This window comes from Callorhinus ursinus, unplaced genomic scaffold, assembly GCF_003265705.2.
Source record: "Callorhinus ursinus isolate GAN/ISIS: 27379988/994484 unplaced genomic scaffold, GSC_fseal_2.0 scaffold10, whole genome shotgun sequence".
Classification (NCBI taxonomy): Eukaryota; Metazoa; Chordata; class Mammalia; order Carnivora; family Otariidae; genus Callorhinus; species Callorhinus ursinus.
Window position 1 is genome coordinate 54,366,080 of NW_027397072.1, and position 23,001 is coordinate 54,389,080.

The window sequence follows — 23,001 nt, forward strand, 5'->3', positions numbered from 1 at the left end:
GTTGCAGAAATGTCTTTACCATGTTAAGATATGATGTTAGCCTCTTAGTTTCTAGAGCATAGTAATATAAAAAAATGTACTCAAAGAACATTCTGTCTTTAGCAAAACCACATTTCAAGATATCTATTAAATTACTCAGTGTACCTTAAACAAGAAACTACACACTTAAAAAATTTCTCCTTATATTCAATGCCAGGAAAAACCTTCTCTCTTTAGGAAAATATGTTTGCTTCTTTTTATCAGACTAAATAACCCATATGTGTCCTGTCTCAACTTTTTTCCTTAACTTCCAGAAAAATCAGATCTACACCAAGGGCTCAGCTGTGGTAACCAGTACATCCCAGGCCGGTCCCATTTCTGTCTCTGATCCTGTTTGCAAAAATAACGTGATTACCCTTTCACTTCTGTCATAAAAGTAGTACATATTCATTATTCATTGTAGGAAATACAGGCAAGAAAAATAAAAAAATAAATATAAATAAAATATTAAAAAACCTATTACTAGTAAAACCTTAGTGTACATCCTGTCACTATACTGTCCCCACTACCACCCCAACTCTATTGTTATTTCCTTGCCAGATAGGAAAACTGACTCTGACTTGTGTGGGGGAGGAAATTTTTCTTTTTCTTCCACCCATCCTATGTTCACTGGCTGGGGTCCTGCAAAATAGACTACAAAAAACACAGTAACAAGAGAAAAACAGAGATTTATTAACATGTACATCACACTTAACCCATGGAACACCCAGTGGTGAGTAATTCAAAGATGTGGTTAGATCTTGCCTTCATTATAGTACCTTAGAAAAGAAGAACAATTTTCAGTGAGGTTTGCTGTGTAGATTTTTCGGTTGCCAACTCTTGGTTGATAAGTTTCTAGAGTAGTCTCAGTAATTAACTCCTGACCTACCTGGTAGAGAGAGGAGGGGGTTACATCTTTCCAAACGTATGTCCTGCTTTTTTAGGCAAATGGCGAGAGGGCAGAGAGCTTTCCTTGTATCCACTCTTCTCAGTTGCCTTCGGCTCAAATTAATCATTATGCCAAAATATTGTGGCATATTTTGGGGTGGCAAATTCCACTGCCATTCGCTTACTTAAAACAGTAAGAAGTATTTGTTGGAAGGATACTGGACAGCCCCTATAATTCAAGTAAAACACCCAGGCCTCAGAATGACAGTAACCTTGGTGGCTCTCAGCCCCCAGCAATAGAAATCACAGACAGTCTCTCCAGGACTTGGCCATTGGCTGACTCATCTCCAAACTACTTTTTTTCCTGGGTGTTGGCCAGCATGAAGCACGGCATTCAGCGATCCCACTAAGATTGCATGGACTGGGACAGAGCCAGATAACCAGTACAAATGAGTACAGTGTGGTTCTGTTAACATAAAATCAAGGTGAATAGAAGGAAGTATTTCAAACCACCGCACCACCTGTTTTTCTTCCCCCCTCTCTCCTGTGTAGTCACAGCCAAGTATTAATGAATTTATGTTGCCCCACACGTAATGCCACTGCTGTGAGAAAGAAACCATGGCCTGATTCTCATTTTCCTAGTGGATTTCCTGAGCAGGCATCAGCTGCTAGGGAATGTGGCTGTCTGCTGCCTCCATGCTCTTCCTGCCCCTTGCCCCACCAAAGATGGCTGGGCCAACTGGAGGAGAGAGAAGAGGGAGTCCACACTCAGCAGGAGGCCATAATCTCCCTAAGAACATTACACAAAATTAGAGCAAAACAAAGGTTGATTCTGCTTATTTTAAAACTTAATGATAGATGGTGTGACTCTATTCTATACCCTCAACACATGAGACCTAAGAGGCATTATCCTCAGATGTGTATCTAATGCAGTATTTCTCAATACTTGTGGGAAAACCCACTTATGGAACACTAGTATACTTCGTGATATTAAACATTAGTTTTGAGGAAAGGGTTGTGGCAGCCAAAATACATTTGGAAAACACTGCCTACTATATTTTTGGATAGGCAAAATGCACTATATCAAACTAACTTCTAGGAAGTTGCCTCCCCCCATACACACACACACACACACACACACACACACACACACGTATTCCAATAGAGCTGTGTTCCAAGACAACTTTATTTATGGACACTGAAATTTGAATCATGAATTTTCACATCATTAAATACAACTATTATTTTTCTTTTTTTCCCAACCACTTAAAAATGTAAAGCTATTCTTAGTTCACAGGTTATACAAAAATAGGCAGAGTCAAATTTGGCCCAAGGACTATTGTTTGCTGATCCATGTTTTAAATAGTTGTGGCACAGTGACCACCCTCCAAAAAATGCTATTTGTTCAAAAAAAAACATGTATATATGCTTTTGGACTTCCTTATTAGGAAGATTTCAGATTCAACCTGACATTTCCTAGGGAAAACAGTCTTAATAAATGCTTTTGTATCTGTGGGACCTAGCTCCAAGTTGGCCCCCAGTGATAGTCACCTCCTGGTAGTCACCCTCCTGTTTCCCGCTCCCATGGGACAATAGCATACAGTATAAGTGACGGTATGTCATGTCCAAAATGAAGTTATAAAGACTGTGATTTCTGTCCTGGATGCTTTCTCTCTCACTCTCACTCTCTCGCTCTCAGAATCTGCCATGTTGTGTGGTGAGGCCCACAGAGCAAGAAACTGAAGCCTCCAGCCAACAGTCAGAGAGGAACTGAGGCCTCCTGATCACACCCACGGGAGTGAATTTAGAAGCATACCCTGCAACCTTGGCTAATGGCTTGAACGGAACCTCATGAGAGACTCTGCACCAAAATCACCCAGTGAAACCCTCCTGACCTCCTGACCCCCCAGAAACTGTAAGATAATAAATGTGCATTGTTTTCAGCTGCTGGGTTTGGGGTCATTTTTTATGCATCCATAGATAAGTAAAGCAGTGTCTACATATGACCAAGATCTGATCTGTTGGGTTCCTGACACGAACCCCTCCCATCATGCTCCTCTCAAGCCCCCTCTGCTCTGATTCAAAACCCAACCCCTTGTCTGGGTGCCCAGTCCATGAACCCTGCTGCACTCAGACACTCCCTGAAATTGAGACTTAACTCTAGCCTTTGGAATGTCTGCGTGTCGTATATGGAACTAGCAAAAGGGGAGAGGAACAGTTCCCTGTGCATTCTTTTCCATAAAACACTGGTTGGATTTTCTGAATCCAGTAGTTTAAGAGCACTTTTCTCCCTCAAGAAAAAAAATTACTTTGCTGCTTCCTAACCTACTTATGTGACTCCTCATCTCTCCTTCTCACACATTCCAGTTTCTTTTCAGACAGTATATTGCACTTAAAGTGACAGTTCTGTCTTTGAGAATTGTGCTGTTTTTCGGTCTCCTGATTTTCCGTATAATGCACAGTCCATTCCACTCTCACTCCTCGGTATTAAAGGTCCCGTGATTATTCAAGATGACATTTTGTAAAACATAAGACAGGAAAAGCAAAAAATAATAATATAATAATAATGCTCCCTGTGCCAAGCCAATCACATGATCCTCACAGAAACTTGGAGCCAGGCCAGTCATCATTAGCAAGAAATCATCTCATTGTATTTTGTGATTTCAGTGCGTGGGACTTTCTTAATGTCCACAAACCCCTTCTCTACCTTCTGTTTTGGGTGTGAGGGGGTTTCGGACACCTGAGCACATGGGCATGTGAGCGCATAAGGGGAAGAGAGGTGGGGTTCAGGAAGTGCGAAATACCCAGTTGTTCTAACTTCCCTTATTCAAGTTGTTTCTTAATTAATCAGAGAACTCTAAATGTAGAATAAACTTCAAGAAACCATTAAAAATCCCCATCTGGTCTTTGAACTCCATAGCTATGACTTCTACAAAATTAGACAGGGTCTAGGGACAAGGGTTGAGGAGGGTTACCAGTGGCGAAGGGCTTGCCAGGCACTATCCTCAGAATTCAGGCACCAGACTTGGACCATCTCAGCTCGAATTCCTCCTCTCTCATTTGTTTTTGTTTTTATTTTTTCTTTTGCCTGACCAGGACCTTCACTGGCCCTTTTTTAGGAAACAGCACCCCTTCTCTTGGATAATGATTCTCTCTCTCTCCAACCATTTGGTTCTAAATGTTCTATTTCTAGTTATTCCTGAGGTCCAGCTGATACTTTCCCTCATGTATGTGCTGCTCCATAGACTCTTCCTTTTGTTTCATAAAATACCCAGTTGGTCTTTACCTAAGCTGGTTAGAATTGAGTTCCTTTTCTTGTGATACTTGCAAATTAATCCTGACTAATTAAACTGTGCTACGTGTCATGGTAAAAATAAAAGAATAGGAAATTATGGTCTGACTGAAACACAAGACATGTAAAAAAAAAATTAGAGAATTATGTAAGAGAGTACATGAATATAATTATTATAGTAATTAGCTATTGGTGGTGTATTAAGCGGACTTCAGCAAAAGAGCATTTAAAAAGCAGTATTCTGGGACGCCTAGGTGGTTCAGTCAGTTAAGCATCTGCCTTCTGCTCAGGTCATGATCCCAGGGTCCTGCGATCGAGCCCCGCATCGGGCTCCCTGCTCAGCGGGGAGTCTGCTTCTCCCTCTCCCTCTGCACCTGCCCCCTGTTCGTGCACAGGCTCTCTCTCTCTCTCACTGTCTCTCTCTCAAATAAATGAATAAAATCTTTAAATTTTTTTTGTTTTTTTAAAGATTTTTTAAAAATTTTTTAAATTTATTTGAGAGGGAACACAAGCAAGCAGAGCAGTAGCAGACGCTTAACTGACTGAGCCACCCAGGCGCCCCTAAAACATTTTTAAAAAAAGCAATATTCCAGGGCACCTGAGTGGCTAAATCTGTTAAGTGTCCGACTCTCGATCTCTGTTCAGGTCTTGACCTCAATGGTTGTGTGTTTAAGCCCCACATACAGTTCCACACTGGGCATGAGGCCTACTTAAAAAAATAAAAAAATAAAAAATGAATTAAAAAATAAAATAAAAAGCAATATTCCTTTTGTGAAAAAAATTATTAGAATTACCAGAACACTTGCATGTTAAAAGATATATATTAGTTATTATCATATGCTAAGCATTAAACCCCTCTCCAATCAGATATAATCCATAATATTGTGCCATAGCCAGACATTCTGCCATTGTTCTATGAAAATCTGAGCTATACTCTCTTGCTGAACATCTAAAAGTTTAAGTAGTACTCAGATAACCTCAGTAATCAAAATGTCAGCATCCTAACATTGAAGAAAATTTCAAAATATCTGAACAAATGGAAAAATGGGAAGAGGGGAAAAGATTAAGCAATCTCCATCCTTGTCACTTGCGTTAAACAGAGTGAAAAAAAGGGAGGGGATATTTTTTAAAAGTGCTCCTGTTGGAAGGGAATCTATGGTGATAGTTTGAGCCCATCACAGGAGACTCAGTAAATGCCCTGCTCTGGTTTGTTCTGCATTGAACTAAAAACTTTTGCAGTCTAAGAACAAAAGATGGCTTCACTGCCTTTTTGTTGGGTAACCATATTGATACAATGCCATGAGCTTTTCAGAGAACATAATGAAGAAGATGGAAATGAACAATGGCTTGAATATAGTACATGGAAACCTCGTTTGTGAACACAAAAATGACAGCTATGTGAGGTTGTTCAGTGTGAGGATGGAGAATGGTGGAGGAGGGAAGCAGAGACCAAAAATAAAATTGTGGGGGTACCTGGGTATCTCAGTCATTAAGCATCTGCCTTCGACTCGGGTCATGATCCCAGGGTCATGGGATCGAGTCCTGCATTGGACTCCCTACTTGGCGGGAAGCCTGCTTCTCCCTCTCCCACTCTCCCTGCTTGGGTTCCCTCTCTCGCTGTGTCTCTGTCAAATAAATAAATAAAATCTTTAAAAATAATAATAATAAGATAATATAAAATTGTGACCATGGGTAGAAAGTGTAGATCTCTAGAAAGATAGTTTGCTCAATGATAGACTCATATTTCATGGGCTTCGTTGTATTATTTGAAAACAAAAAAGAATGCTGGGCCATTTCCCGGTCAAACAATGTATATAACATTCTATGACCCTAAAAGTAGTTGTATAACCTTCACCTTTTGGAATGAATCTCTAAAAAGCAAACAATATTGCTCTAAAATATTAGATGTACTCTTGGGGTACCTGGGTGGCATGGTCAGTTAAGCGTCCAACTCTTGATCCTCAGTCAGATCTTGATCTCAGGGTCGTGAGTTCAAGACCTGTATTGGGCTCCATGCTGAACATGGATCCTACTTAAAAAATAAGTAAATAAATAAAATATTAAATGTACTCTAAATATCATATTCATTTTGTATTAGTTTTTTTTTTAAAGACAATTGTTTTTTTTTTAAAGATTTATTTATTTATTTGACAGAGAGAATGAGATAGAGAGAGAGAGCATGAGAGGGGGGAGGGTCAGAGGGAGAAGCAGACTCCCCGCTGAGCAGGAAGCCCGATGATGCGGGACTCGATCCCGGGACTCCAGGATCATGACCTGAGCCGAAGGCAGTCGCTTAACCAACTGAGCCACCCAGGCGCCCTTGTATTAGATTTTGACTAATTCTATTTTCATTACAAATTAGGGTTATACTTGTCCATCTTCTCCTCCTGCAGTCTGCCATTGCCCCCAACTTTCCAATTAGTTGTCAGTTGACTATATTGTGATTGCTCTAAGACTTCAAAGGAAGTGAGTATTGGTGAGGGGTGGGCTAGTCAGTAACAGCTTTAAGGAGAAGGCAAGACTTGACTTGGGCCTTGCTGGATGGGTTCATTACTAATAATTCTGAAAAATTAATTCATTCACTGATTCATTCAACAAATATTAAGCACCTATTATTTGCTGGTCTCAGTTCTAGGTACTGGGAAGAAGGTTGTAAATAGGATAGAATCCCTCCCCTAAAGGTATTTATATGCTGGTGGAGGAAACAATGTACAAGTAGACAAGTAAATGTATATTTTATAACTCCAGATGCTGACAAATGTTCTGAAAAAAAAACAATAAAGTAGGTGGAATGCATGGGGGCTAAATTTAGGCCTCTCTAATGAGCCAACATTTGATGAGGGGCCTGAATGGAGAGAAAGAGCAAGGAATACAGAGATGCCAAGGAATAACATTCCAGGGACTTGGGAGGAGGGGAGAATAAGAACTTAGTGTTTCAAAAAACAAAAAATTAAAAAAAAAAGAACTTAGTGTTTCACCAGCGCAGAGTTTGAATTGGGGAAGATAAAAACATTCTGGAGATGGATGTTGGCAGTGGTTGAACAATGATGAACGTACTTAATGCCACAGAACTACACACTTTTCAAACTGGTTAAAACGGTCAATTTTATATTATGCATATTGCAACCACAATTGTTTTTAAAAAGTCTGTACAGAAAAAAGTAGAAAGCCATCTCTATGAAATCTAGCTTTAATTGAATATTTATTTACATTTGCGAAGAAAAAGTGAGTACCATTATCCTGGTTGTTCACAGATAACATTCATAGCAGGAATCAACAAAAGTTTTATTTGGATGTAAATTTTTTTTAAAGATTTTATTTATTTGACAGAGAGAGAGATAGTGAAAGCAGGAACACAAGCAGGGGGAGTGGGAGAGGGAGAAGCAGGCTTCCCGCGGAGCAGGGAGCCCGATGCGGGGCTTGATCCAAGGACCGTGGGATCATGACCTGAGCCGAAGGCAGATGCTTAACGACTGAGCCACCCAGGCGCCCCTTGGATGTAAATTCTTATGCTAAATTGGTCCAGAACAAATGCAAGCAAGAACTGAGGTGAGGATCACCATCACTCAGCCAGAGTCTGCACAATAACTGTGTAAGAAGGTAAACAGATTCCCCCAAGGGTCTAACAGATAAAGAGTAGGCCATGGCTCATCACCATGGCCACAAAATCCTTTGGGCCTAAGGTAGGACCTGGATTCTCCAGAATTGGTCCAGGAGAGTGGCTTTGCCTTCAAGTCTAGCAAATGAAACTAGGAAGGGAAATCCTAATAAAATGGACAGTAGGTGGGGGGATGGATTAGCCTGGTGATGGGTATTAAAGAGAGCACGTTCTGCGGGGAGCACTGGGTGTTATGCACAAAGAAGGAATCATGGAACGCTACATCAAAAACTAATGATGTAATGTATGGTGATTAACATAACAATAAAAAATTTTTAAAAAAGGACAGTAAACTAGTTGAGATTTCTGATGGGAAGTCAATCTGAGGCAGGAGAAGAGGAGTCTGGTACATCGTTAATTACTGACACTGATTTTTAAAAAAAAGAAAGAAAGAAAGAGCTCCTGCAGATGTTAAACTGTACCTGAATATAGATTAAATGAAAAAAAAAGTAGCTAAGAGTACTGGGATTGGGTTTTATATGTACGTCCATGTTTATACACACACACACACACACACACACACACATAGAGCTATATCTTGTGTAATAATGCCGATTGCTTTTTGAAGTCTGTAATATGAATTCAGCACAGAGAATGAACAGTGAACATGGAAAGTTGTTGACTTGATTCCTCTACTATGCGCACCATTCACTTGGGCTAAATTTACCAATTTCCAAAAGAATACTAATAACAGTTGCCTGTTGATAGACAATGTTTTAGGACATCAATTTGAGGTAATAACATTAGAGATCTTAAAAATATAGTAATAGGGATGCCCGGGTGGCTCAGTTGGTTAAGCGTGTGCCTTCGGCTCGGGGTCCTGGGATCAAGTCCAGCATCCCTGCTTCTCCCTCTGCCTGCCACTCCCCCTGCTTGTACTCTCTTTCTCTTGCTGGCAAATGAATAAATAAAATCTTTAAATATATATATAGTAATATATTTTCAAATAAACAAAAATATCTATAATTTATTAAGTATCTATATGTGACTGATACTCCTGCGTGTTTTATATAATCTCATTGGGTTCTATGAGCATCATATATGTTACCATTATCATAGAACAACTCAGAAGTTAAGCAGCTTGGCTTGTTCAAGGTCACCAGCCCATAATCAGCGAACCTGGGATACAAACACAGATCCATTATACTGCATACCCATAGTCTTTGCACATTTCTATCAGTATAGGAAAATTTCCAGTTACTTTTACATTTATTAATTCCATTTTAAGAAGTTGCATTTTATCATTCTCAAAATGGTATCCCTAACGCATTTTGCCCAGCATCCCTAACACCTCATATTTGAAAAGTAACTTATTTTTTCAAATGCTCTCCATCTTCTCATTTAATTCTCATAGCGTTGGGAAGGATGTATTTTAATTCCCATTTTACACATAATGAAAATTGAAATGCAAAGATTTTAAGTGCTTTGCATAAAGAAACCAATTAGTGGCTGAGCCAGCATTCAAACTGAAGTCATCTTACTCCACATCCAATACTCTTTTCAATACACAGATGGAAGGTGACTTGAGACTGAGATTACTGAACAAAAAGTGGAGGAAAAAAGTAAAACTTCCAAAAAGACTTTAAAATAATTTCAAGAGTATCACCCTCTTTCCACTCTCTATCCACCAGAGTAACCAAAATTACATGTGCTGTGTACCTTCTACTTTCTTAAAAAAGAGCTAATAAAAACATATACACATGCATATGATTTTAAAATTTTTAGTGTTTTGAAATACCATCATACTATAGATATTATTTGCAATTAGATTTTTTTCAGTTTACATTACTCCAGATAAATCACATGGATCTCATTACTTTTCAAGATATGGGAGAATTTACATATGAACATGTTTAAAACAAGGACAGAAATTCAATTCAACAAATATTTATGGAGTACCTACTATGTACCAGGCATTGTTCTGTGCAGGCTGGGATACAGCAACACATAAAACAAAGTGCTTACCCTCAGGGTGCCACAGTTTGCCACTGTGTAGCCACCCTGCTTTTATCATTAGCAGCTTTAGCATATATGTTTGCCAATACAACGAATAACTTATTATATTAACAGTGGCATAAATTCTATACCATGGGTATATAAGAATTTATTCAGCCATGTATTTATTGGTTGACATTCAGTTTATTCTTTGTTTTGATTTTTACAATCAATGTTGCAATTAACACCCAAATTACATATATCCAATGTAATAATGCCTTTATTTTTTCTGAAGGATTGGTTTTAAAAGTAGGATTATTGACTCAGCAGTACGTGTGTGTGTGTGTGTGTATACATACATACATTCACAGACACATCCATAAATACATGGTTTAATTTTTTTAACTTTAAAAAATTTTTTATTTATTTTTTAAGTAATCTCTACACCCAACATGGGGCTTGAACTCACAACCCTGAGATCAAAGTTGCATGCTCTACCTGAGCCAGCCAGGCACCCCATTTATGGTTTAACTTTCAATAAATTAATTAAATTTCTTCTAATAAAAGGCTGTTGCAATTATATTCTTCCACCAGGTTATGACAGTGCTGATTTCCCTACATCTTTACCAATATTGAATTTAAAGTGTTTGAAAATTCTGCCAAGCTGATAGACAAAAAAAGTTTGATATTACTGACTTGGTCTACATTCCTCTGGCTTTTCTACTAGAGATGTGGTTGAGCATCCCGATATGTTTATTGACCATTTGTATTTCCCTCCACTTAATAACAATAGCTAATATTAGAGTCGGGCACTGGAATGTGCATCATCTCATTTGACTATCACAACAACCCTATCAAAGGGATAGCATCTGCTTTCCTCCAGCCCTTTTACAGATGAGAAAACCATTTCTGAGAGGTTATGAAATTTGCCCAAGGTCACACAACTGGCACGGTGATGAAATGAGGATTTTAACAAGTCTGACTGTAAGGCTTCTGGGCTTACCTACTACACAAACTGCCTCTCCTGCCAAGGAACATTTTCAAGTCATTCTCTCCAGCCTTATTCCCTCCCTTCTAGTGAAGTCTGAACAACTTGGATAAACACAAATATTTGATGGGTTCCTTTGCAGAAGACACTACAGTAGATATTATTTGGTGATCTGAAAAAGAGCTCCTGCTCCCAATCTTATTGGGGAGCCAAAATACATTTCATGTAAGGAATATATGTATCAGGGTTTTTTTAAGGGATTTTATTTAATATTAACGATTATGGTGTGGTGAGCAAATTTGTCAATGTAGAGAAGCAAACAATTACACAAAACTCTGCAGCCTACAAAATTGAATACTATTCAAAGAGTAGTGTAGGATATATTGCAAACAATTCAGAAATGAGAGAAATCTGATGTATTTTTGTAGAATAATGTAGGAAACAGATCACTTTCGAAATGATGGTATTTCTAAAGGAAAGCAATACTAATCTGACTGAATAAAAACCATACGACCCCTCCCAACCCATTTGTCCTCACTAACCAGCTTCTCCATTCCCCAGGTGTGCTCACTGGCTCTGGTACTATCCACCCAGGTGGTGCTGAAGCAGGTGTTTACTCTCCGCTTTGTGAAACCATGCCCAGTAGAGCCTTAATAGCCTTGGACTCCTCTTACTTCGAAAATCACCAGCTGTCAACGGACTTCTCCCATGGAAACGCTCTAATCACGCTATTAATGCAAACCTAAATTCTGCCGTGTCGCAAGGGGTGCCCTGTCAATAATCTTGGTCACAAATTATGCCTTAGACGCAAGCCTTTTACAGGGTTAATAGCTCACCTTTCAAGATGCATGTAAATATAACTCATTACACCGTGTCATTCTTGAGACAAGAATATGCATAATAGAAATACACACCTACAAGAAGGTGTAGTTCCTTGAATACATACTGGTTATTTTCTTTTGCTTTTTCTTGCACACATTTCTAACCCAGTGTAGCTTTCAGGTTTACATTAGATGGAATTGCGCCTTCCCTCGGCCATTTCCCCTAAGCTTTGGAAAGACTCTTATTTCCTGAAATTTAAATCACTGGCTAGCTCTTTCCTGCCCCATTTCCCGTCTCCCTTTTGCTTCTCAGCCTCCTCCTGTCCGCCTGGGGCTCGATTCTCGAGCAATGGTGTCCACATCCCTTAGTCGACCAAAATGGTATCCAGATTCCGAGGTCTCGGTCCTTGGTGTAGTGTTGCTTAACCCCAGTACCCCAATACCTCCTCCCGCCCAATCCTCTCCTCCGCCCGCCCCGCGCGGCTCTAGGAGGAGCCTAAATGTCCTCTTCTCCAGCTGAAGGGGATTGTGGTGCGTAAGCAGGATTAACTCTCTCGCCCCCAGCTGCGCGGATCTGCCCCAGGCCTAAGGGCCGGAGCGAACCCATCAGGGCGCGCAGGGCGCTGCACAGGGGCGGGGGATGGGGAAGCTCGGGGCCTCGGAGCTGTCTCCCCGGCGCGCTTCCTTGCGGAGTGGGGCGGAAGGCCACGACCTCCGGAGCTGGTCCTCAAAAGCCAGGGCGAACGGCCGCAACGGCTCGGGCTCCTAGCTGCAGCCTCCCCTCCGCCACCTCCCTCTCCCGCCCCGAGCTTCCTCTCCGCCCACAGCGCTCCAGCCGCTCGGTCGCAGCCCTCCGCCCGGCGGAGCCGCCGTGCTCGCTCCGTGCCCAGCCATGGGGGACCTGCCGGGTCTCGTGCGCCTCTCCATCGCGCTGCGCATCCAGCCCAACGACGGCCCGGTCTTCTTCAAGGTGGACGGCCAGCGCTTCGGCCAGAACCGCACCATCAAGCTGCTCACCGGCTCTTCCTACAAGGTGGAGGTGAAGATTAAGCCCACCACGCTGCAGGTCGAGTGAGTAAGCGCGCGCGCCGGGGCTGCCCGACCCCACCTTGGGGTCCGCGCGGAGGACCGAGGCCCCCGGGACAGCCTGAGCCTCTCCCCGGCCGCTCTGGCCTCGCGTCATGCCCAGCGGCTCAGGGGTGGGGGGAAGAGGTCAGTTCCCTGTTCCTTTTGGTCCCCTCTTCTGTTTTACGCTTGCTTTTTCCCTATTCACGTGTCCTTCCACCCGTCTCGGGGAGGGATGTTTAAAACAGCGTCAGGAAGCCAGGGTTGGAGGGAGGGTCGCGGGGGGTTATTTTCTTGTAAATTTTTCATCCCTTCTGCCCAGCCCTCGGCGCACCCCCAGGACCCCGGGTCGTTCACCTACCGCAATCCCAGCCCTCCTCTCCCCAGCCCTCGCGTCCCGCGGGGTTCTGCCAACCGCGAGGCTGAAGGAGGAAGAAAGGCTGAGGAATGAGGTGTAAAGGCGAGGGTGTGAGGTAGTTACTGGGGCTCCCTAAGGGACGCTCCCTATTCCACCATCCATCCCCCCCTACGTGGCTGGAGACCCTGGGGCTGGAGGGGCAGGCACAAGTCAGAGCACAGCCTCCTCGCCTTAGGCCTAGTCTCACCGTTTTCCTTAACATGTGTTTTTCATTTTCTGCTGAGTTGTTTGTTCATCCTGGGGATGGTGTCTGGGATTCGCCATATCCTGGCAACAAAAGGATGTTTCTTGGTTTATTTGTGGCAGGGATTATCTCTTCCCTGCTACCACAGTTTGGTGCACCCACTAGACTTCTGGCTAGAAAGTCAGAATGGAAGGGTGCCATAGCTTATAGGGAAGTATCTAGGGATGGAGTCCTTTACCTCTCAGCTTCCACCTAAATATGGTGTGAAGGCTAATGTGGAAGCGGGGCGTGGAAGGGCTTTGAGTCCACCAGATACCTTTTATAGCTGCAGTCTCCATGGGTAGTCATTAATTCAATAAACGTGTGTTGGCCTTCTAGGTGTCAGGCCCTAATTCAAGGACCTAGAACCACACTGGGTTGTTTCTAGTACTCCTGGCCCCCCTGCTTGTCACCAAGCCCCCAAAGCTCCACACACCAGTTACCTTCACATTTCCCAGTGTTCTGTGCATCTCCATATAATCCAGACTTTTCCTTTCCCTTATTTCCTGGCAAATTCTCCCAAGTTAACTGTTCTCTATCCCATTTTCTTCAAGGTGGTTCTCTATTTTTTTAACTAATCTAAAATGAATTTGTGTTAATGACAGAACTTTTTCTCTTTACATTTTAATTTTATCAAGGGTGTTTCATTGCCCTAACCTAGTAGTTCCTAAACTTGAGTGTCTGTCAGAATCACCTAAAACGCTTGTTAAAACTCAGATGGCTGAGCCCCACCCTCGAGTTTCCAGTTTACTATGTCTGGGGTAGGGCTTAAAAATTTGTTTTCTAATACATGAGGAGGTAATACTGACAGCTGATCCAGGGACTAACTCTTGAGAGTCACTAACTTAACACAAAGGAATGATGCCAGTGAGAATTTCTGGTTTTGTGGTTGGCTTTGTGTACCCCAAATCATGGGATCTCTATTGGAACAGAAAAAAATCATTTAAGAGCTAGTTCAGTGGTTCTTGGTTCTCAACCCTACCTGTATATTAGAATCACCTAGAGAAACTTAAAATAAATTTACCGTGCCCAAACCATACCTGACCACATTGAATTCTAAATTCTGGGGCTTGGGATGAGGCTGGGTATAGGTAAGTTTTTAATAGTCCCACAGATAAGAAACTATAGAGTAGGACTGATAAGAGTTCCACTCAGTCTCGTACAAGTAGTCTGGATGAGAATTCTAAGGTCAGTCCGGAGAGATTAAGTAGTTGCTCTAGGGTCACGTGACTGGTAAGTTGGAGAACTCAAGCCTCCTGACCTTTCAGAACTTTCTACCCCACCAGATGTCTCCTTTAATCAAACCCTGTAGGATTCCTGCCTAGGGTTATGGTCCAGACCAGGACAGGGTGCCTAAATTAATTCCTACCATATGTAGTCAACTCCAGTCCATTGCAGGAACATTTCCATTGGCGGTGTGGTTGTCCCACTGGAGCTGAAGTCTAAAGAGCCTGATGGGGACAGAATTGTTTATACGGGCACATATGACACAGAAGGTGTGGCCCCAACCAAGAGTGGAGAACGGCAACCCATCCAGATCACAATGCCGGTAAGGCCTGCATGAGGGTGTCAGGGCAAATGGAAACCATAGAAAAGAAAACAATCAGTATCTCCCCTTAAGAAATAAAGAAAATATTATGAAATTATGAAATATTATTTTAATTCATAGTTTCATATTGGAATCTATTTGTCCATAATATCCTAATACAATTAATTAAATAATCCATGCTTCTTCAATGGTCAGTCTCAAAGTAATTTCTTATATGGCAAAAAAAATTAAATCTCTTTCTACACTTTCTAATCTATTCCATTGATCTGTCTATTCTTATGCTAATATGCATTGTTTTAAATGTATTGCTTTTATAGTGTGTTCATGTATTTTGTAACTGATCCTCTTATTGAACTTGCTTACTAAAACTTTTCATTTAATCTTGGGTTTTTCAGATTGGCAGTCATAATCTACATACAACTATCATTTTCTGAATCTTCTTTCTAGCCTTACTCCATTGGCTAATGTTTTTAGAATTCTGTTGCTCACTAATGGTGGTAAAGGATACCCCTTACCACTAATGGTGGTAAGGGGTATCCTTGTCTTCAGGGTTTTACTGTTAGGTACAGTGTTTTAAATATTTATCGTGTTAAAGCATCCTTTTTTCTAGCTAAGAGATATTTTTTTAAAAGATTTTATTTATTTATTTGAGAGAGCGCAAGCGAGAACTAACAGTGGGGAGGGGCAGAGGGAGAGAGAGAAGCAGCCTCCCCGCTGAGCAGGGAGCCCTATGCAGGGCTTGATTCCGGGACCCTAAGATCATGATCTGAGCCAAAGGGAGATGCTTAACTGACTGAGCAACCCAGGGGCCCCAAGACATTTTTTTTTAATTGGGAGATGTGTTGAATTTTATCTAATTCCTTTTCCCATCTATGGAAATAATTGATCTCTTTTGATACATTAATAATTATATAATACACTACCCTTTATTTCCTAAAATAAACCCTACTTAAATGTTACATATTTTTGAAAATATATCACTAAATTCAATATGCTAATATTTTATTTAGGATTTTTAGATTTCTATTTTATTAATTTTTTATTTGCTTGATTCACCAACAAATATATGGAGATTTCTTATCTATCAGGCACTGGAGGAGGATTAATGAACAAAATAGATACTCCTGGCTTCATGGGGCTTCTAATCCAGAGAAGGAAAACATACTTCATATGTGATTATCAATAATAAAGTAAATAATTATTATACAAAGTGTACTAAAATCATGGTGCCCTTGGAGCATATATCAAGGGTTTTATTCTAATCCAAGATTTTGGGGATGGTTTTCGTGAGAAATAAACAATAAATGAGCGTTAAGAGAAGAGGGAACACTTGAGGAAAGAGGAGTTAACAGAGATCAAGAGCTGGGGGGAGAGCGTAATGTGTTGTAATGAAGGAGAGAAGCCCCATGTGGGTGGAGCAGAGAGTGAGGCAGAGACTGACTCAAGATGATAAAGCTGGAGCAGCTTAGGTGGATTCCACTACCTGATCTCTGAGGCCCCTTTCAGCTCTAACGTGGTATAAGGATTACAAATTTACGCTTAAGGGGATGATGCTAGCTATGTGATGAAGAAAGTCAGATTCTCAAATACTACCATTTAGGAACACACCAAATAGGACTGAGGGCCAGCAAGTCCCTGTAGGATTCCTTTTTATTGGGCACAGATACAGAGAGGAGGGCTGCAGATACATCCCAGCATCTCAAGGGATTTGCAGGATTTAAAAAAAAAAATGTTAAGTAACATAGGTTTCAGAAACTTGAGCAAATTTTTAAAGCAACAGTTCATTTTGACTCAGTTCATTTTCAGATTACATTCCACACATATACATTTTATAGCTGCAACCATTTTATTATGTAATTGTCCAACATTCTACATGTTCATTGTTACAGTTTTAATGGCAACATAAGACTCTACCATGCTGTATTGTAATGATTAGACTACTCCTCAGATATTAGATATGTCAATTGTTCTCATCATAAAAAGTGCTATAATGAACTATTCTGTGCTGCTACTTCAATAGGAGTAAAATTATTTGGTCAAAAGGAATGAATTTTTTTTAAAGATTTTATTTATTTATTTGAGAGCGAGCAGAGACAGAGGAAGAGGGAGAAGCGGACTCCCCGCCGAGCAGGGAGCCCAACTCAGGGCTCTATCCCAGGACCCTGGGATCATGACCTGAGCCGAAGGCAGACACTTAACTGACTGAGCCTCCCAGGCGCCCCCAAAAGGAATGAATTTTATGGCTGTTCCCACATACGGCCATTTCGGGTATTTTTTTAAAGTGTTGTATGTGACATTTTACAATGTTAGCAGCAGTATAGAAGTCTGGTGGCTTTGCTATAATTATGACATCATTGGGAATTATTTTAAAAATAATTTTTCCTAGTTTACTTTTTACTATCATTTACAAGAATGAACATTTCAACATTTAATTTTATTTTTGTGTGTGTAAATTAGTTCTTTCATGTTTTGTTAATATTTCTATCGAAGATTATTTTTTAAAAATCAGAGTCCTAGGAGCACCTGGGTGGCTCAGTTGGTTAAGCCTCCAACTCTTGATTTTGGCTCAGATCCTGATCTCTCCAGGTCGTGGGATTGAGCCCCACGTCTGGCTCTGCACTCAGCAGTGGAGCCTGCTTGAGATTCTCTCTCTCCCTCTTCCTTTGCTCCTCCTCCCGCTTGTGTGAACACACCGATGCACTCTCTTTTTCTCTCTCTCAAATAAATAAAATCTTAAAAAACAGAGTCCTAGTAAAGATTTTTTAAAGATCTGTCATAGGGGCACCTGGGTGGCTCAGTCGTTAAGCATCTGCCTTCAGCTTGGGTCCTGATTCCAGGTCCTGGGATCGAGCCTCGCATCGGGCTCCCTGCTCCGCGGGAAGCCTGCTTCTCCCTCTCCCATTCCCACTGCTTGTGATCCCTCTCCCGCTGTGTCTCTCTCTGTCAAATAAATAAATAAAATCTTTAAAAAAATAAAGATCTGTCATATCTGTCCTATTTCTCTCAGTATTGCTTTGCTTACATTTTCCATTGTGTAGAAACATAATTACATTTAAACCTCTCATTTTCCTTTATGATTTCTTATATTTAAATTTGAGAAAGTTATTTTTCCACAGAGTTGACAGTCTATTTTGATTTGTTCCGTAATTTTAGATTTTGTTATTTAACTTTTCCCTCATTCAGACTTGATTTATATGTTTATACTGTACATCATCTTACAAAGGATTTAAGATGGTATTAACATTTTATGAGTCTCAGTAGTAAAGCCTAGGTTCTTACATGGAATGTCCACATCTAGAAGTAAGTGATTGATAGTTGATTTTTCCAACAATGATCACATGGCTTTTGGTATGAGTATTGGCCATGTATTTATATCTTATCTGTAATAGGCTGATTCTAAGGAAAACAGAAGTTAGAGAAGTTTTCCTGATTAAGTCAGCAGTTCTAATGTTAAATTCAAATTTCATTCTAGTAATGAAAGCCTCACATAGCCTTTAACCTATTTTATGACTTTTGTCATCCGTGTCATCAATGTTTCAAGCTTAAGTAAATTACAGACACAACCACACCTTCAGAGACAACAAGGAAGTCTTGAAATGTGCAAGTAATCCAATTAATCAAATAGGGGAATCCAGTAAGGGAAGCTGAATTAAGGATATACAAGAGCAACTTCTTAGGAGTGTGAAGTTACTTCAAAGTATTTTTTTTTAATTTTTTAATCATTGGACAAATAATGCTGGGATTATTGGCTAGTTGGGGGAAACATCACTGTTATTCTTTCCTGATACGATACTCTAAAATATATTTCAGATGGTTCAAGGGGTTAACTGTAAAAAGTCAACTTTTTAAAAAATTAATATTAAAAGAATTAACCCCAAAAGAAATAGAAGATATCCAAAGCTAAAAATTGAAAGCTTTGATTACATGCACTATAAAATTTCTGTCAAAAATCATGAAGTTAAGGGCGCCTGGGTGGCCCAGTCATTAAGCGTCTGCCTTTGGCTCAGGTCATGATCCCAGGGTCCTGGGATCGAGCCCCGCATCGGGCTCCCTGCTCCGCGGGAAGCCTTCTTCTCCCTCTCCCACTCCCCCTGCTTGTGTTCCCTCTCTCGCTGTCTCTCTCTGTCAAATAAATAAATAAAATCTTTAAAAAATCATGAAGTTAAATTTTCATTAAGAGAATTTAAATTAAAAGGCACGTAACAATTGGAAAAAAACTTTTTTTAAAATTTTTTATTGTTAATCACCATACATTACATCATTAGTTTTTGATGTAGTGTTCCATGAACAATTGGTGAAAAACTTACGTGTAACATGCACTGTCTCCCAGGCTATGTGGCCTTGATTTTCAGCCACTGCCGGTGCAGACTTGGCTTGCGGCCCACAGTGACTTTCCACAGCCCCTTACTGCCCACTGAAGCTGAAGTCAGGAAGTAGTCCAGTGATATCTGACTTAGGCTGATGGCAGTGATCTCTTTATTCAGATATTTCCAGGGGCCCTGGTAGCGGGAGTGAATTACCTGGGTCTAAAAGCTCTCAACCCCAATTTCAAACAACAGTGTTGACTTGTACCTTAACGTGACTGATGCCCCATTCAGTCCCTCCTAGGGGAGAGTCCAGGTGGAGATTCTGTCTGCACACATCATTCCGTGGTTCCCCTTTTGTTGGCCCTCTTCAGTGAGAGACTGATGGGAGTTAGGATGAATAAGGTAACAGGGTATGCAAGCTTGTTAGGAGGCTGTGCATGCAGAGGTAGGTAGCCGTATGCATGTCCTCCCAAACAGAAAAGTTGTTCCTTTGTGTCTGCTCTGTGGAGTCATTTGGCAAGATCTGTAACTTAATATACAAATAATTCTTAGACACCAATGAGAAAAAAAATAACAATAGGATGTGGGAAAAGGGAAAATAAGCAAAAATAAATAGGCAATTCACAGAAGAAGAAATACAAATAACCAATAAATATATTTTTAAATGGCTTAATTTCACTATTGGTGAAAAAAATACAAATAGTGCAATACCAATTTTTACCTACAAAATTGGTGAAATATTAAAAAATAATACCAGTTCAGTGCTAGTGTATTTCTTTATGAAATATAGCAATTTTTATAAATTGATATAGTATCTTACAAACTTGCTAAATTCACTTATTAATTTTAGTAGCTTTTTATTATATTGCTTAGTGTTTTCTGCAAACAGTTGTTCATCTGTAAAAAGAAACAGTTTTACTTTCCCTTTTTTTTTTTTCCCCTCTTGCCATAAGGTAGCTAGGACCTTCAACATAATGCTGAATAGGAATAGTAAGAGCTGATATTCTTGCCTTATTTCCCATCTTATAGGGAAAGAACTCAGTCTTACCATTAAGGGTGATGTTAACTATAGGTTTTTTTATTGATGCCCTTAATCAGATTGAAGAACTTTCTATTCCTAATTTGCTGAGAGTTTTTATCATGAATGGATGTTGAATTGCCAAATACCTTTTCTGCATCCATGGATATGATAATAATGGCTTTTTCTCCTTTATTTTTGTTAATATGGTGAATTATAAGGATTTTAAAATATTGAGCCATCCTTGAGTTCTAAGAATAAAACTCTTTGGTACTGTTGTAAAAGCCTATCGCTGGATTTGATTTACTAATTCAAACAAATTTTATGTGTAAGCCCATGAGGAATTTTTGTCTGCAATTTTCCTTTACTTGTAATATCTTTGCCAAGTTAAGGTGTTAACTTTGGCTTCATAAAATGAATTGAGAAATGTTCCTTCCTCCATTGTATGAAAGAATTTATGTAGAATTGGTGTTTTTCCTTAAACGTCTGAATTTATGAGTGAAGCCATTTGGGCCTGAAATTTTCTTTCTGGAAGGATTTTTAACTACAGATACAATTTCCTTAGTAGATGGAGGTCTACTGATAGTTTGTATCTTTTAAGGAATTTGTCCATTTCATTAACTGTATTGGTATAAAGTTCCTAATTTCGGGTCTTTGGGGTCTATAGCAATAGCATCTCTTTCATTCCTGATATTGGTAATTTGTCGTCTTTTTCTTGCTCAGTTTTTCTAGGGGTTTATCAATTTTTTTATTTTTTAATGTTTTTAAATAGACTCCACACCCAGTGTGGGGCTTAAACTCATGACCCTGACATTAAGAGTTGCATGCTCCAAACAGGTGCCCCTGGGGTTTATCAATTTTTAAGACCTTTACAAAAAGCCAGATTTTGGTTTCATTATTTTTTTTTATTATTTCTTTACATTATTTTTTTCTCTAGTCTTTCCTTATGGTTTTTCTTTATTATTTGTTCTTTTCTATTTCATTGATTTCTGCTCTTTACTATCTTTCTTCTTCTTTACCAGTAGACTGGGCTGGCAATGCTAACTGTCAGGATGAGGAGCAGCTAAAACTCTTGTTGCTGGTAGGAATGTAAAATGGTGCAATCACTTAGGAAAAGTTGGACAGTTTCTTATAAAGTTAAACATACTTTGTAATTCTCAGAACTTTTAGTCCTTTCTGTTCAATTAAGAGAAATGGAAAACATGTATTTGCTAATAAAACTTCAAGCAGTACAGGAGTAAGAGAGGCTTGGAATCCAGTAGGAATTCATAGGTAATGCCACACTAAAAGTCACAGATGCTTATTATACTGAATTTGTTTACCAATGAAGTAATATCATGTTTCTATCAATATAATAAGGTCATTCTGGGCTCTTAAGTCAATGGATTGCTTTTTTTTTAAAAGGTTTTATTTTATTTATTTATTTGAGAGAGACAGAATGAGAGATAGAGAGCACGAGAGGGAAGAGGGTCAGAGGGAGAAGCAGACTCCCTGCTCAGCAGGGAGCCCGATGTGGGACTCCATCCTGGGACTCCAGGATCATGACCTGAGCCGAAGGCATCGCTCAAACAACTGAGCCACCCAGGTGCCCAAGTCAATGGATTTCTGAGTGACCTTATTCTTGGTGAATTTCCTATGTCTCTAGTGGCATGGTGAGTGGAGAGAAGTACTATAGTGATTCTAGGCCAACAGGTTGTAAGACCATAGGAATTTTTTTAAAGATTTTATTTATTTATTTGAGAGAGAGCATGAGCAGGGCTGAGGGAGAGGCAGACTCCCTGCTGAGCAGCGAGCCTGACTCGGGGCTCTATCCCAGGACCCTGAGATCGTGACCTGAGCTGAAGGCAGATGTTTGACTGACTGAGCTACCAGGCACCATGACCATAGAAATTATTTAAAACAAACTTCTCAGATTCCTTGTTACTGAAGATGACAGCTGAATCTCCTCTCCTTGGATTCTGATGATTCTCTTCCACATCAGTTGTAAAATAAAAATGTCCCAAAGTTAGCAACTTGTATGGATACTATGGCAAATAATATGTCCAGGGATATAGTGGAGTGTCACTTTTAGAATACCATAGACTGGGTGGCTTAAACAACAAACACTTATTCTTCACAGTTCTGGAGGCTGGAAGTCCAAGACCAGGGTACTACCAGGTTTGGTATCTGATGAAAGACCAAGGTACTAGCAGACTCGGTGTCTGATGAGAGACCAGGGTACTAGCAGACTCGGTGTCTGATGAGAGACCAGGGTACTAGCAGACGCGGTGTCTGATGAGAGCCCAGGGTACTAGCAGACGCGGTGTCTGATGAGAGACCAGGGTACTAGCAGATGCGGTGTCTGATGAGAGCCCAGGGTACTAGCAAACTCAGTGTCTGATGAGAGACCAGGGTACTAGCAGACTCAGTCTCTGATGAGAGACCAGGGTACTAGCAGACTCGGTGTCTGATGTAAGACCAGGGTACTAGCAGACTCGGTGTCTGATGTAAGACCAGGGTACTAGCAGATGCGGTGTCTCATGAGAGCCCAGTGTACTAGCAGGTTCAGTGTCTGATGAGAGCCCAGGGTACTAGCAGACTCGGTGTCTGACGAGAGACCAGGGTGCTAGCCGACTCAGTGTCTGACGAGAGCCCAGGGTGCTAGCAGACTCGGTGTCTGACCAGAGACCAGGGTGCTAGCAGACTCGGTGTCTGACCAGAGACCAGGGTGCTAGCAGACTCGGTGTGATGAGAGCCCAAGGTACTAGCAGACTTGGTGTCTGAGGAGAGCCCACGGTACTAGCAGACTCGGTGTCTGATGAGAGACCAGGGTACTAGCAGA

The 23,001-nt window shown here is 40.6% G+C and overlaps 1 protein-coding gene across 1 annotated transcript in view; it reads left to right on the plus strand.

Annotated features, from left to right (window-relative positions):
* The first annotated feature begins 12,360 nt into the window (after nt 1–12,360).
* CNRIP1 (cannabinoid receptor interacting protein 1) overlaps nt 12,361–23,001 on the plus strand; it is a 16,394-nt gene continuing 5,753 nt past the window's right edge. The window contains exons 1-2 of the mRNA XM_025867659.2: nt 12,361–12,671; nt 14,705–14,855. Of these exons, the coding sequence (XP_025723444.1) occupies nt 12,493–12,671; nt 14,705–14,855 (330 nt within the window). The 5' untranslated portion in view covers nt 12,361–12,492. The remainder of the gene's footprint in view (nt 12,672–14,704; nt 14,856–23,001) is intronic.